The 13,470-nt window shown below is 42.0% G+C and overlaps 1 protein-coding gene across 1 annotated transcript in view; it reads right to left on the bottom strand.

Moving 5' to 3' along the window:
- Positions 1 to 13,434, bottom strand: part of LOC109824953 (probable trehalase) — a 24,572-nt gene extending 11,138 nt beyond the window's left edge. Inside the window, exons 1-2 of the mRNA XM_020391590.1 lie at positions 12,704 to 13,434; positions 12,141 to 12,260 (exon numbers count right to left, since the gene is read on the bottom strand). Of these exons, the coding sequence (XP_020247179.1) occupies positions 12,141 to 12,260; positions 12,704 to 13,320 (737 nt within the window). The 5' untranslated portion in view covers positions 13,321 to 13,434. The remainder of the gene's footprint in view (positions 1 to 12,140; positions 12,261 to 12,703) is intronic.

Genomic DNA, 13,470 nt, shown 5'->3' with positions numbered 1-13,470 from the left:
CCCCCACCCCCAAACCCAAAAAACAAAAAAAAAAAACATGAACCACAATTTTCATTGAAAAAGATATCCCCTACGCAATTTTATCCAACCTAAGTGAAATCCGTAAGGGGGGTTTTATGAAAGTTGAAACGGGTTTTTTGATAACCCTGAAACTTAAGGGGGGTTTTCTGAAATTATGAAATTCGTGAAGGGTTATCTGATAATTGATAATTGTCCAAACTTAAGGGGCATTCTCTGAAATTTAGCCAAATTGATATGCATATGAAGGTGATTGTAATGAAAAACTGGTAACATAAAGGGAATCAAATTACTAGCTTTACTAAAGCATTGACTCTTGTCATGTATGGTAATAGAGGATATGAGGGATCAGTATGTATTATGTGTATTACGAGGGATTGTTACGTAAATTCTCGTAGCTATATATATACAACACAGAGCCCTCACCAAGGATGTGATGCCCAGTTTATTCCAAACATCTTCATGGTATCAGCGCCTTTGAAAAACCCTCGCCGAGTTCTCAACACCGACTTCTGAAAACCCTAGCCGACTTCTCAACGTCGACTTCTCTGAGCATCCATATTGAAGTCATAGTTCCCTCTCTATTATAACTCGCTCGTCCTCAACAACAAAGTCCCTCGGAAACCCTTATCCAAGTTTCCTCCTCATCCTCAACATCCAACTATCGAGATCCTCAAGATGTGAACTTCTTCGACAACTGTGCCGATGATTACTTCGATGCCTGCAGTAATCTCAGCATCTTTTGTCACTGCGGCACCCTCTCTGCTGTTTGCTTCATCTCAACAACGAAAATCTCATCACCACACACATCTCTGGACATGAAAACAGCCGTCACGTCCCCATTGAGCGAACCCCTGACACCAACCCTTCCTCAACAGTCGTTGTCATCCTTCACCCTCGACTTGCCTCTGTCGCTGCCCTTACCACTTTCCACACAAGTGACATTACCAATTCCTCCATTGTCCATATTGTTGCCCTTAATGCCACAATCAATTCAATCAGTTCCAACAGCAGCGCATCCTCTCAATCAACAATTCTTTGCTGCACCCTCGTGGCCATAGTCCGCTCCTACGATTTCTTCTCTAAATTCATTGGGCATCGATCAAATTGCCTCGGGTCTACATGGACTCAACCTATCTGGGAGTTCGAACGTCGATGCAATGAACACAGGAGCACCCCTTTCCTCTTCCACTTATGTTCCCTCAGCACTGGCCACTCCTAACGTGACAAATTTAGTCAGTGTAGAATTGTTTGCAGTCAAAGATTACTTGACATGGAAGACCCAATTCACCGCACAGTTAATCTCTCACAACCTGTTAAGTTTCGTTGATGGGTCATTTCCTCCATCGCCTGTGTGTTGGCACCACCACAACTTGGCAACTTAGTCCACAGTTCATCGCTTGGCTTCATGTGGATCGAAGTCGCCACTCCTGGCTCTTTGCTACTCTCTCACGAGAAATTTTAGCTGAAGATCACGAACTTGCACTCTTATCAGATGTGGGACCACCTTCAGAATATACTCTTAACTAATAGCCTTTCTTGTGTCGTGGAGCTGAAAAGAATGACAACTACAATGAAGATGGAAAACACTCCATGGAGATTTACTTGGGTGAGATTAAGGTGATAGAGGACTCTCTAGCAGTGATAAACTCCCTGTTGAGTGATCAGGATAGTGACTATGAATCTTTAGTCACTATGGTTACTTACTTTGATGGTATGATCACCTTCAACAATCTTCAGTCCAAACTGATCTTGCACGAACAAAGGATTCATCATCTAAAGGGAACAGACTCAGATGTTTCACTGCATCAGGCCTTGGTTGCTGGGACATCCACAAGAGGCTCGGACACTTAGTCGACACCTGGTGAACCCGTGGCCTGGCTGTGGGTCGAGCTCTTCTTCCCTAGCTGGTGGTGGCCACGGTTAGTGGCGTCGCGAACGAGATCGTAAGGCAGAGGGCAACAATAGAGCCCAAGGAGGTGGATCTGGTTCTCAGTTTCAGCATAATAATCAGCAATATTGGGCTTCGAACTGAGGTGGGATGAATCAACAAATGGTAATATCACCTCTTCATGTTTAGATATTTTACATGCACCTATTACTTCATATTCTATGAAGTTGCCTAACAATTCATCCACTAATGGAATTTTGGGATCTTATCTACAACTAGTTGTCTGTGAACTTTATTTTTCTCCAGGTCACTCTGCACCTTCCTGTCCTCTATTCTTTCCTCCTAGTGGTGCACCCAACACAAAACAACCACTCCATTATTTGCTGCTATATCAACTGATGATGCGAACAAAGCCCTGTGGTATCCTCACTCCGCTGCATCCTGTCGTATAACACCGTCTAAAGGTATATCATCTTATCCTTTACTTACACCGGTCAAAATCGGGTGCTACTAGGAAACGGTAATCTTTTGCAAATTGCTAGCCTTGATGATGTGCACGTAAATTCCTCTGCCAAACCACTTAATTTAAAATCTGTTTATCATGTAACTAAATTGAAACACAGTCACATTTCTGGTCAAAGGCTGCTATGAGACCTAAATCGCTAAAGGTGACGAGGCAAAGATTACTTGTGTCACCCGATATGCTGCCTTCGAGTTTCTGGTGATGCCTTTTGGCCACCCCAGCAACATTTTGCACCCTGATGAAATTACCTCAAGATAATAACTGCACTGTTAATTTTGACTCTTCTTATATGCATGTTAAGAACAAAACAATGGGGAAGGTCCTTCTTCAGAGTACCAGAAGGAATAGTGTCTATCCTCTTTATCCCAGTGTTCAATCTTTAACTGTTCCAACCTTGTCACTTTACGAGACTCTACATAATTGACATCGTTGTTTAGGCCAATATGAACTTGAAAAATCTCATAGTTTACCATTCATTGATATTGCACACAATTTTACTACTGCTTTATATTTGATTCATTTTGATGTGTGGAAATCACCTGTGTTATTAAATCTTAGATATCGGTATTATGTTTGTTTTGTGGATGACTGTACTCGATTTACATGGTTGTATCCTATGAAGTACAAATATGACATTTTTCAACATTTTCGCAATTTTCAAATTTTAGTCGAAAATTTATTCAAGCACAAGATAATAATGTTTCAAAGTTATAGGGGAAAAGAAATTGACAACCAATTGCTAAAATAACATTCTTTTGATTGTGGTATCTATTTTCACAAATCTTGTCCACATACACCCCAATAGAATGGCGTTGCGAGGGAAAGCATCAACACATTATTGAGATGGCATTGCGGACTTGACGAGGTTCGTTGAAGACGTAGGCGAAGGTCGTTGCGAACGTGGGCGCGCCTTTTTTGAAAGTGGATGACTTGGTCCACTTGACGTGGACGAAGTTCATTGGTTGGCGAGCTTCGCCTATGAGTTCAAATTTGACATAGAATTCGACTCTAGGCTTTGCCAACCAATGACGTCTTTTGACTCGGCCTGGGACGTGACGTGTGAGTCGACTCGTGTTTTGACTTGGTTGGATCGAGTCGACGTGGGCTACTTGGCGAGGTTCGCTTTAGTCATCAGGCAACCTTCGCTGTAGCTTGTTATGTGCTTGACTTTAGGCTCATTCGAAGTGTTTAGCCCATGGGCGTTCAGTTCTTGGATCCAAGCTGATCATCGTCCTTAGTAAAAATACATTTTGATCATTTACAAGACCCCTTAAAATTTTTAAGATCTTGCATTTCAATTTGTAGCTAGGATTAAAATACTTTGTGTAAATAGCCAGAGGGATCGGTTGTGATGATGATCTTTAACAATCATATCTTCAGAAGTGAAAGTGATAGAAGGAATTTGCCGCTAGCAATGATAGCACTGCTTGTTTTTTTCATCTTGGGGATGTTCGGTCATGTGGGCAAGAAATACCTCACTGTCATTGAGATCCTCCTTCAAAGCTTTTCTCATGTTCTTAGACAAACATAAGAGTTCGAATAAGGTTATATGAGATAGAATATTGACTAGTTGAGCCATGATATTGTATTTGAATAGAGCATTAGGGTCACTTGGAGGACGTTGTAAGGCTTTATCGAACCGAGTCTCCTTTTGTTTGGCCGATTCGGGTTGTTTGGATATTCCCAGCTGATTGTAATCCCTTAGGTAATCTTTGTCAGATCTCGTTCCTATCATAGCCACTTTCTTTCCATCTGAGTCGGTGAGTGAAGTGACGTGTAGAGATTCTTCTTCGAGCATCGCAGAGATGGCGTTGCGGGTCTTCATCTTATGCTTGTTCTTGGACTTCTGAAGAGTCCAGTCCTCATCTTATGCTTGTTCTGATGGTCACAATTCACCACTTCCATTCTCGCTGTAGGAATGGGGATAACGCCGTTTTAGCCTTGAATTTATGGCATGGAACCAAATTGAAGAGTCACCATATTGGTAGTAACTTTTTTTTGCTCAGGTTCGAGCTTAAGGATCCCTGATTCGACGAATGTTTGGATCTTATCCTTAAGGATATAACAGTTCTTCGTCGGATGTCCTAATATTCTGTGGTAGAGACAATAGTTTGGGTCGTTGGTCTTTCTAACTTCTTCGGGGCGTCGAGCTTCTGGGAACTTCAAATGATTCCCTTTGTTGAGCGCATGGAAGATGGCGACTCTATGTTCGTCGTTGAATGAATAAGTACGCTGAAAGTTCTTCCTTGGCTCTATTTACTGGTTGTTACTGGAATTTTGGACTCTAATTGTCGTTCTTGACTTGAACTAGGGTTGGATTAGATGTCATGACGGAGTTGGCTCCATTGGAAGTGGGTTGGTTTGTCTGGGATGAAGACTGCAATGTCCACATTAGGATGGAGTAGTAGTCGAAATGAATCGCCGCTCTTCACCTTAGCTTCGTATAGCGATATACACCATCGGCTTCTGGTAGTATGGATCCGATGTCAGGATAGTATATTGGATCGAGCGAGCTATCTATACTTTTCTCGTCGGCTCTAGAAGTCACACTTGTCATGTTGATAGTGAATACTTATATTTTGCCTCTTCGAGTATGTTGTCGTCATTTAGTCCGAACCTCCGAACGTTCATGAACATGATCGAGACGGTTGAAGATTGATTCTTTGTATTAGCAACTCTTTTGAACTGTCGAGACCACTTCACTGAGGACCACACAATGCTGACATTGACGAGATCTCTTCAGAGTTATAAATTCTCTTAGATCAATGTCGATGCTAACTTCGTTGGTCTTAGCTTGAGAATGCGAACATCGGTTACAACGAAATTGGTCAGATGTTTGTCCAGCGAGATCATTAACAATGATTTTATTTCCTTGAGGGAATTTTAATAAGGAGTTACCCCTATTTTTAGCTTCTATCGGGAAGCGTTGTAAGATGCTTTAAATCGAACTCCTAAAAGAGTCGAACACTGATGTCCGAGATCAGATGTGGTAACATCTTCATCTTCGCTCAATGCGAGAGTTGAATTTTCTTCGCTCTTTGCGAAGTTTGTTTGGCTTCTAGCTAAACTCAAACTATCTTGAGAGAAAGTGGCATTTGCACATGCGAATAGACCCGAGATTCATACCACGAAAAATTCTGTGTCAATTGTGTATAGTCGCCATTGCAGAGATTTGGTTCTTGAAAATAAATTCCTCAAACTTCGTTTGGTCAAATTCAATAACCAGTGTTTCAGCAAAAGACCCGAGGGTCTTGGGGTCGGCGTGTGACACAATCTTCTCGTTAGAGGAGAAGAAAGTCCCCAGCGGAGTCGCCATCTTGTTTTGGGTTCTTTTGTATTGTAATTGACACATATTATAATAAAAGAAATACAGTGAAACAAAGAAAATTTTATATTTCTTGGGGTTCTTTTTTGTATGCCAATAGAGCATCGATTTTGTACTCCGTTGACGCGCCGATTAAGACAATGGTCTTTTACTGTTGATGAGAATTGAATTGCTTGGAATATAACCCAGTCTTCTCTTAGCAATATTTCTCAATGGAATCGCAAGTGCGATGCGTGTGTTAATTCTTCTGTCAAACTTTTTGAACCCTTTAAAATAGATTATCTCCTCTCCTTTTATAGGCTAAAAGAGAGAGTTAATAGCTTATTTAATTGTGGGTTAAGTGGCCATTAAAGTAAGAGTTAGTAATGAGCGGTTATCCCTTAAAAATAGATCTGAAACGGCTATTTGGACGAACTTTGCAGACTTGGCGAGGTTCACTAAAGACGTGGGTGAAAGTCCCTGCGGATGTGGACGTGCCTTCTTCGAAAGTGGATGACTTGGTCACTTGATGTAGGCGAAGTTCATTGGTTGGCGAGCTTCGCCTATGAATTTGAATTTGACACAGAATTCGAGTCTAGGCTTTGCCGACCAATGATGCCTTTTTATTCGGCCTGGGGCGTGTCGTAAGAATTGACTCCTGTTTTGACTTGGTCGGGTCGAGTCGACGTGGGCTACTTGACGAGGTTCGCTTTAGTCATCAGGCGACCTTTCTGCAGCTTGTTGTATGCTTAACTTTGCACCCATTCGAAGTGTTTAGCCTATGGGCGTTCACTTTTTAGATCCAAACAGATTATCGTCCTAAGTGAAAATATATTTTGACCATCTACAAAGCTATCTATGGACTAAAACAAGCTCCTATAGCATGGTTTCATCATTTTAGTAGTTTTCTCCTCACTTAGTTTCCGCTGCATTCAAACTAACAATTCCATGTTTATATATTGGTTGGGCACCCATTTCTCATCCTTCTATTATACGTTGATGACATTATTGTCACGGGTAATTCTCCATCCTTCTAACACCGTCTTATTCAAGTTCTAGCTTCACAATTTGTTATGAAGGATCTTAGGGACATATACACTATTTCCTGAGGGTTCAAGTTAAACGAACACCTGAGACTCTCTTCTTGTCTCAACATAAGTATGTTCATGATCTCCTCCATAAATTACATTTGCATACACTAAAACCCGTCGTACGCCCATTGTGTCTAAAACCTCATTATCCGTTAGTGATGGGGAGTTATTGTCAGATGCATCTGATTATAGAAGCATGATATGTACCTTACGATATCTTACATTGATGAGACCTAACATTGCATTTGCTGTTCATATTGTTTCTCAAGTTATGCATGCACCTCGTACTACTCATCAATTTGCTGTTAAGTGAATCTATAAATACTTGCAAGGAACACATGATCATGGTCTCTCTTTTTGTAAATCCTTTAAGCCCTCCATTATTATTGCATTTTCAGATGCTAATTGGGCCGATTGTCCGGACAGTTCTAGATCCACCACTGGATATGCGATATTTCTTGGGACGAATTTGATTTCTTGGCAGTTGAAGAAACAACCTATAGTCTCCAAATCCTCCAGTGAAGCAAAATATCGCGCATTGGCATACACTGTTACGGAGACAATATGGATTCATTATCTCCTGGCCGAATTGGGTTTTGTGATCAAGTAACCGACGAAGCTCCTGTGTGACAACATTAGTGCTACTTATGTTGCCGCAATCCAATGCTTCATGATCGCAATAAACCTATTAAGGTCAATTATCATTTTGTTCGTGAGAGGGTAGCACATGATGACTTGTTCGTTATGTTCCCACACAACACCAACTTGAGGATGTCTTCACCAAAGGCTTATCGACTCAATGTTTTCTACAGTTAATGTCCAATTTGTTGGTTAACCCGCACCTCCAGATTGGAGGGGTATAATAGAGGATATGAGGGATCAATATGTAATATGTGTATCATGAGGGACTATTATGTAAATTCTTTTATCTATATATATAAGCAACATAAGGCCTCACAAAGGGTTTGATGCCCAGTTTATTCCAAACATCTTCATATAGTTTCAACGGGCACATATTAAATTGATAGTTCATCTTTCTATAAAATTCTGTAAGAACGAAATATTTTCACCTATGTAGGGTTATAAGTTGAGCTCGTCCAAGTCAGTGATAAGAACGGAATATTTTCACCCATGTAGGGTTATAAGTTGAGCTCATCCAAGTCAGTGAGGACTAAAATAACTTTTAGCACATTGATCCATAACTTGAGATTGATCCACAAAATATGAAATAACTTTTTCTAAATCTCAAATCAAAACAACGCACATTGGTTTGCACATTAGCATGGAATTATTATGGCTTCAATGATATTGTAGCAGCATTGTGAACTGATGACTTCATAAATGCGTTTTACTTCGTGAAAAATGGCATTGTAAGATTAGAATTACCTTAAGAGTCGACTTGCATAAAATATGAGCGGCATGTTATAAAATCCTTGTATCGTGTATATTTATCTCTGTAAAGTTGGTAATGAAGACAATTTGATATTGATGATCTTTATATATACACACATACCAGACAATCCATCAATCAGTAGCCCACACTAGAAGGCGGCTATACATAAAGGGTGGCTACATATACATAGCCCACACTAGGAGACGGCTATACATACATATAAGGTGGCTAAATATACATAGTCCCCACTAGGAGGCGGCTATACATACATATAGGGTTGCTACACATACATATAGGACGGCTCATGATATTATCTAACACCCTCCTTCAAACTCACGGTGGATCAAACACCGAGTTTGGATAAAAAGAGCAGTAATTTGCAAAAGACACGTGTCTGAGAGTCGATGTAAGAGTCTTAACTGTGGTGACGAAATCGATAATATAAGATGTAATCCAAGAATACTGATAAGAGAAACCCAATGGCTGTATGATCGGTCGGGTAAGATAGGAATCCAAGAGCATCGATGGAGGAGAACTCAATGTCGACGAAAAGAACAGCAAGGATAGCAATCCTTATACATCAATAGAGAAATTTGTAGTGGCAACGAGATTGAACGGCGAGGGATAGAAATCCTTGTATATAGACGGAGAAGATATTGAGAGTCGATGTCGAGACAGTGAAGAGAAGAGGTTCGTTGCGAGGAAAATCTCAATAGTTGATGTTGAGGCCGTGAAGAAGATATCTCGCATAAAAGAAAGAGACGTGAGTCTTAGCCGAAATTCCGGATGTGACGGCAATGGGTTTTGAAAGGTCGCCGATATGAATAAGGAGCTCGATTGAAGGCCAATAAGCATACTGATGTTCAATAGAACATTGAGGAGAAGCTCGACATGAAGTCGATAAAGAAAACAAACAAATACCGCCAGTATCCCAAATGGTGAATAGGAAGCTTAGGCTTGTTGAAATTGGGATGACAGCATACGAGTAACCACAGGTCGCATAATGTATGTCATATTCTGTTAAACGGTATGAATCCACAGATCACGAGGAAGTATCAATAGAGGAGTCATCGGGAGCAGTTTCTCTTACAGCAGATGCAGCAGTAGCGACCCATTGTTCAGTACTATAAGGCCAACCCTGAGGTTTGCGTTGGACGCCCAAATAAACAAATGGACTTGAGTTGTAAAGTAAGAGTGCAAACATCAAGGTGATCACGTGGGTCAAAGTCTAAAAGCCCCAAGGTAATTAGGTAGCAGCCACCAATTTTCCTTAATTAATGAGAAGAATTTAGGAAAAGAGTAGGTGAAGGAATGAGAAAGGAGGCGAGGTTGAATAGAAGAATCAGATAGGCTCTCTGAGGCGAGATTGACTCCTTCATGTTCTTAAAGAGGGGGATGATTTAGGTGACCGATCAAAGCCCGGTGTTGAACCCGAGTGATTTTGGGAGTGAGGGTCTGTAATTTGCCAATGAACTGAGACTAAGGTGGTCACCGATTTTCACAACAGAGATCAGGTGCGAGGGAGAAGATAACTCTGCACTACGGTTGAGATTGGTGGGGCGAGCTCAGAGTTTTGGGCGAGTTTGTCAAAGATAGAGGCGATTTGTAGTAGTGATGGTTAAGGCTTCATCAGCGAGCCCGAGAGCAATGCTGAGACGTCCTTGTCTTAGAGCGGGCCTCAAAAGTGGGGTAGTCAGCTGAGTCAGCGTTGGGAATCGAGATGTAGCGAAACGACAAGTAGGAAGGACGCGTAGTCGGGGACGAGGGTTATCATTTGCGTATGGTCGAAGGGTGATCAGCACAGCATGGCGGTAGTGGTGGTGGTGCATAGAGTTGGTGTCGCTGCTAGGCAGCCTCAAGGCTAGGCGTAGCAGGCAAAGAATAAGACCGACGCTTTACTATTTCAGAGCTGAAGTGAGATTGATCTCGTGAATTATTACGGTGAGGGGGAGGAGCTTCACAAAGAACTTGATATCATTGGACGAGGTTGGACTTAGTGTGAGGTTTTCTCCTTATATGAGAACCACAGCTGATTGGTTTGAGATCAAGGACTAGACTAAGGCGAGAAGGAGACTCGATCACGATTCCAAAAACAGGATCTCGAACTCAAGTGAAATGAGGGAGAGCTCGGAGAAGGAGGTCAAAGACGTCGGAGGTTATTCAGAGACGCGAACCGAGAGCAGAGACAACCTAATCCAGATGGCTAGTAGTCGGAGATGACAATAACAATGGCCAAAGAGGCAACACCAACCAACACTTGTGTCAGTAGTGATATCTAGATCTGGGACCATGGAGGCAGCGACTAGCAGTAGTGACAATCATGGAGACTGGAGGCAAAGGTGTCGTAAATGAGTGGGGGGTGCAATGATATCCTCAAATAACTTGTGTTGAAGATGGAGCAGCAGCGTCTTTGAGCAGGGGCGGCAAAACTTCAGTTCGTCAGCGAGGAAGGAGACTCTGAGAGCATAAGGAGCATCAAGGTCGTAGGAGACTTCATTAGTTACCGACGTGGGGGACCGGAGTGGAGCGATCAAAGGAGACTTAGGGAGATGTGGTTGAATTGGAGCACATTGATGTGAAGGGAGACTAAGTAGCAACGTCCATGATCTGCTCCGATAAGGAAGCTAAGCTGAGGGTCGAAGGTGGTTGATCTGAGATTGGAGCTTGATGGACGAAGCTGAGGTTGCGATCAATAGTGGCATCGACGATAGAGACTTAAATGGATGTTAGCCAGATAATTTCTAGCTTAGTTGAAATGGTGGACGGCTGAAATTTTGGGTTTGGAGTTTTGGGGCTACCGTCGAGATGAACCCCCTTGACAGCTCAAGATGTTAGAAGAATAGATCTCTCTAGATCAGCAAGACTAGCTCTGATACCATGTAAAGTTAGCATTGAAGAGAACTTGATATTGATGATCAGAATTACAGGTTTATATATACACATACCAGACAACCCATCAATCAGTAGCCCACACTAGTAGGCGGCTATACATATCGAGTGGCTACATATACATAGCTCGCACAAGGAGACGGCTATACATACATATAGGGTGACTACACATACATAGCCCACACTAGGGGGCGGCTATACATACATATAGGGTGGCTCATGATAGGGTGGCTACACATACATAGCCTACACTAGGAGGCCTACACTAGGAGGCGGCTATACATACATATAGGATGGCTACACACATATAAGGTGGCTCCTGATATTATCTAACAAGCTCATTGATACCCTAACTAGACAATGGACCTCCGTTGAATGGAAGAATCTTCTAAATCTTTACTATTCTCTACTTTGATGGAACCACCTATGTCCCTAAGCTTTTCATATTAAACAATGACGCTTCTATGTTAGAAGACAATAAAAGAACAATCAACGTAGAACACAATAAAAGAAAACATATGTTCTGTTCGCAACTACCACTAGTTCTGCTTTTTTTATAATAAACCACTAGTTTTGATGTTAATCTTCATATTATAAATTACGAAGTTACTTATCAAAGTGCAAGGAACTAAATTATGAAATTATATGCTGCAATAAAACCTCTCGAACATAATAGCCATTGCTTTGAGAATCAAATCCATCATATCTGTTTCTGTGGTTTGCTTGATCATTGTACAAAAGGAAAAAGAATCTTAAGTTGTAGATCAATCTCAAGTTATGGATCAATGTGCTAAAAATTATGGATCAATAGGTTTGACATCAGAAAAAAGAAAAGGAAGAAATAAAAGGAACAAACAACAACAACAAGCTACTAATATTTCTCAAATTTCCTTGTTTCCTTGGTAATATGAAGAACTTAAAATTGAAAAAGAAACAAGAAAGAAAGAGCTGCCTTCTAAATTGCTCGAACAGAGGCAAAGCACATGTGTCAACAATTCAACATGCATATATAAAGGGATTGTCAATGTTACCTCCGATTGCTGTAGTAGGCCCTTGAACCATTCAAGACATATCCATAAACCTTTATAAGCGAGATAAGGTTACGCACTAGTGCCTTTGCAGAATCATACATTTTGCTCACTAACAAACCCCTGCGCGAAGATAGTATCACTTAATGAAAAGCAAAACAGAATAAAAGATGCACATACCACAGAATGATTTAAAAGTGGAAAAAGGAAAAACATCTAAACACAAATAAATTAGCATAATGACAACCTATCACAATGGAGCAAGAGAATTTGGGCAAATATTTATGGCTTGGATCCAACCAAATTGTTTCCTAATTTCTAAGCAATACAAATTTAGAAATCAATTATAGATAACATGGGATGTACATGGTGCATGACATAGTTTTAAGCTCATGCAATCAAACAAGAATCTTTCAACTTCCCCAAAACTGAAAGAGTTGAATTAAAAAAACAAAGAAACCACTGCAGTACCGTAAGTTATTAGTTAAATTTAACAATTTCAGGAACAGATTGTTGATGATGCTAGTTCCTAGAAACAAAAGCGGAGGTATAAAACTCAAAAATACCTGATAACCCAATAAGAATCCCAATAATAAACCTCCCGAAACCTCGACCCGGGCACCACCATGGGCTCCGGCAACGGTAGCAGGGTATGCAAATCCGGATCCTCTATTACCCCATCCGAGACCCGCCTACTCAAATTCTTCCACAAAGAATGAACCCCTAAAGCCCAACCCCTAACTTTCTCATTCTTCACCTTCGGCAAGAACCCCTCAGGCTCGGGCACGAAATCGACGGGCACGTCCTCCACAATATCCGACCCGGCCTCCCGGAAGTAGTCCATAACGAAGCGGTGGAGATCGGGGACGGGTATCGACCCGTTGACGCGAGGGAGATCGGCGAAGGCGGCTTCGGTGACGGAGAGAGGGCGCCTGAGGGGGAGGTCGACGTATAGTTTGGGGTCGAAGTCTGTGGGGCCCAGGGATTTGAGGGCTTCTGATTGGAGGTGGACGAGGAAGGAGAGGAGAGGGGTGGTGGGCCTGGTGGGGCCCCCGGTGCAGGGAGGGGGCTGCGCGGTGGAAGGCATAATTAGGAAGGGTGAGAAGCAGAGGAGGAGGGTGAAGAGTGAAGAAGGGCTTTTTGGTAATTTAGGGAGATGCCCGGGTGTACGGAGTGTGGCCATTGGCGGAGGAAATCCCGGAGGTCGTTGGGTCGTAAAAGCGAAAAGTGTACGCGCTGGAGTAGTTGCGTCGTGAGGACGGCATTTTGACACATGTTGGACCGTGCAGGCGGGGAGTAGGATTTTCAGTTGAGCCCTTTTGGACGGTTGTCG

Source organism: Asparagus officinalis, chromosome 10 (assembly GCF_001876935.1).
Source record: "Asparagus officinalis chromosome 10, Aspof.V1, whole genome shotgun sequence".
Lineage (NCBI taxonomy): Eukaryota > Viridiplantae > Streptophyta > Magnoliopsida > Asparagales > Asparagaceae > Asparagus > Asparagus officinalis.
This window is presented reverse-complemented; position numbering and strand designations above follow the sequence as displayed.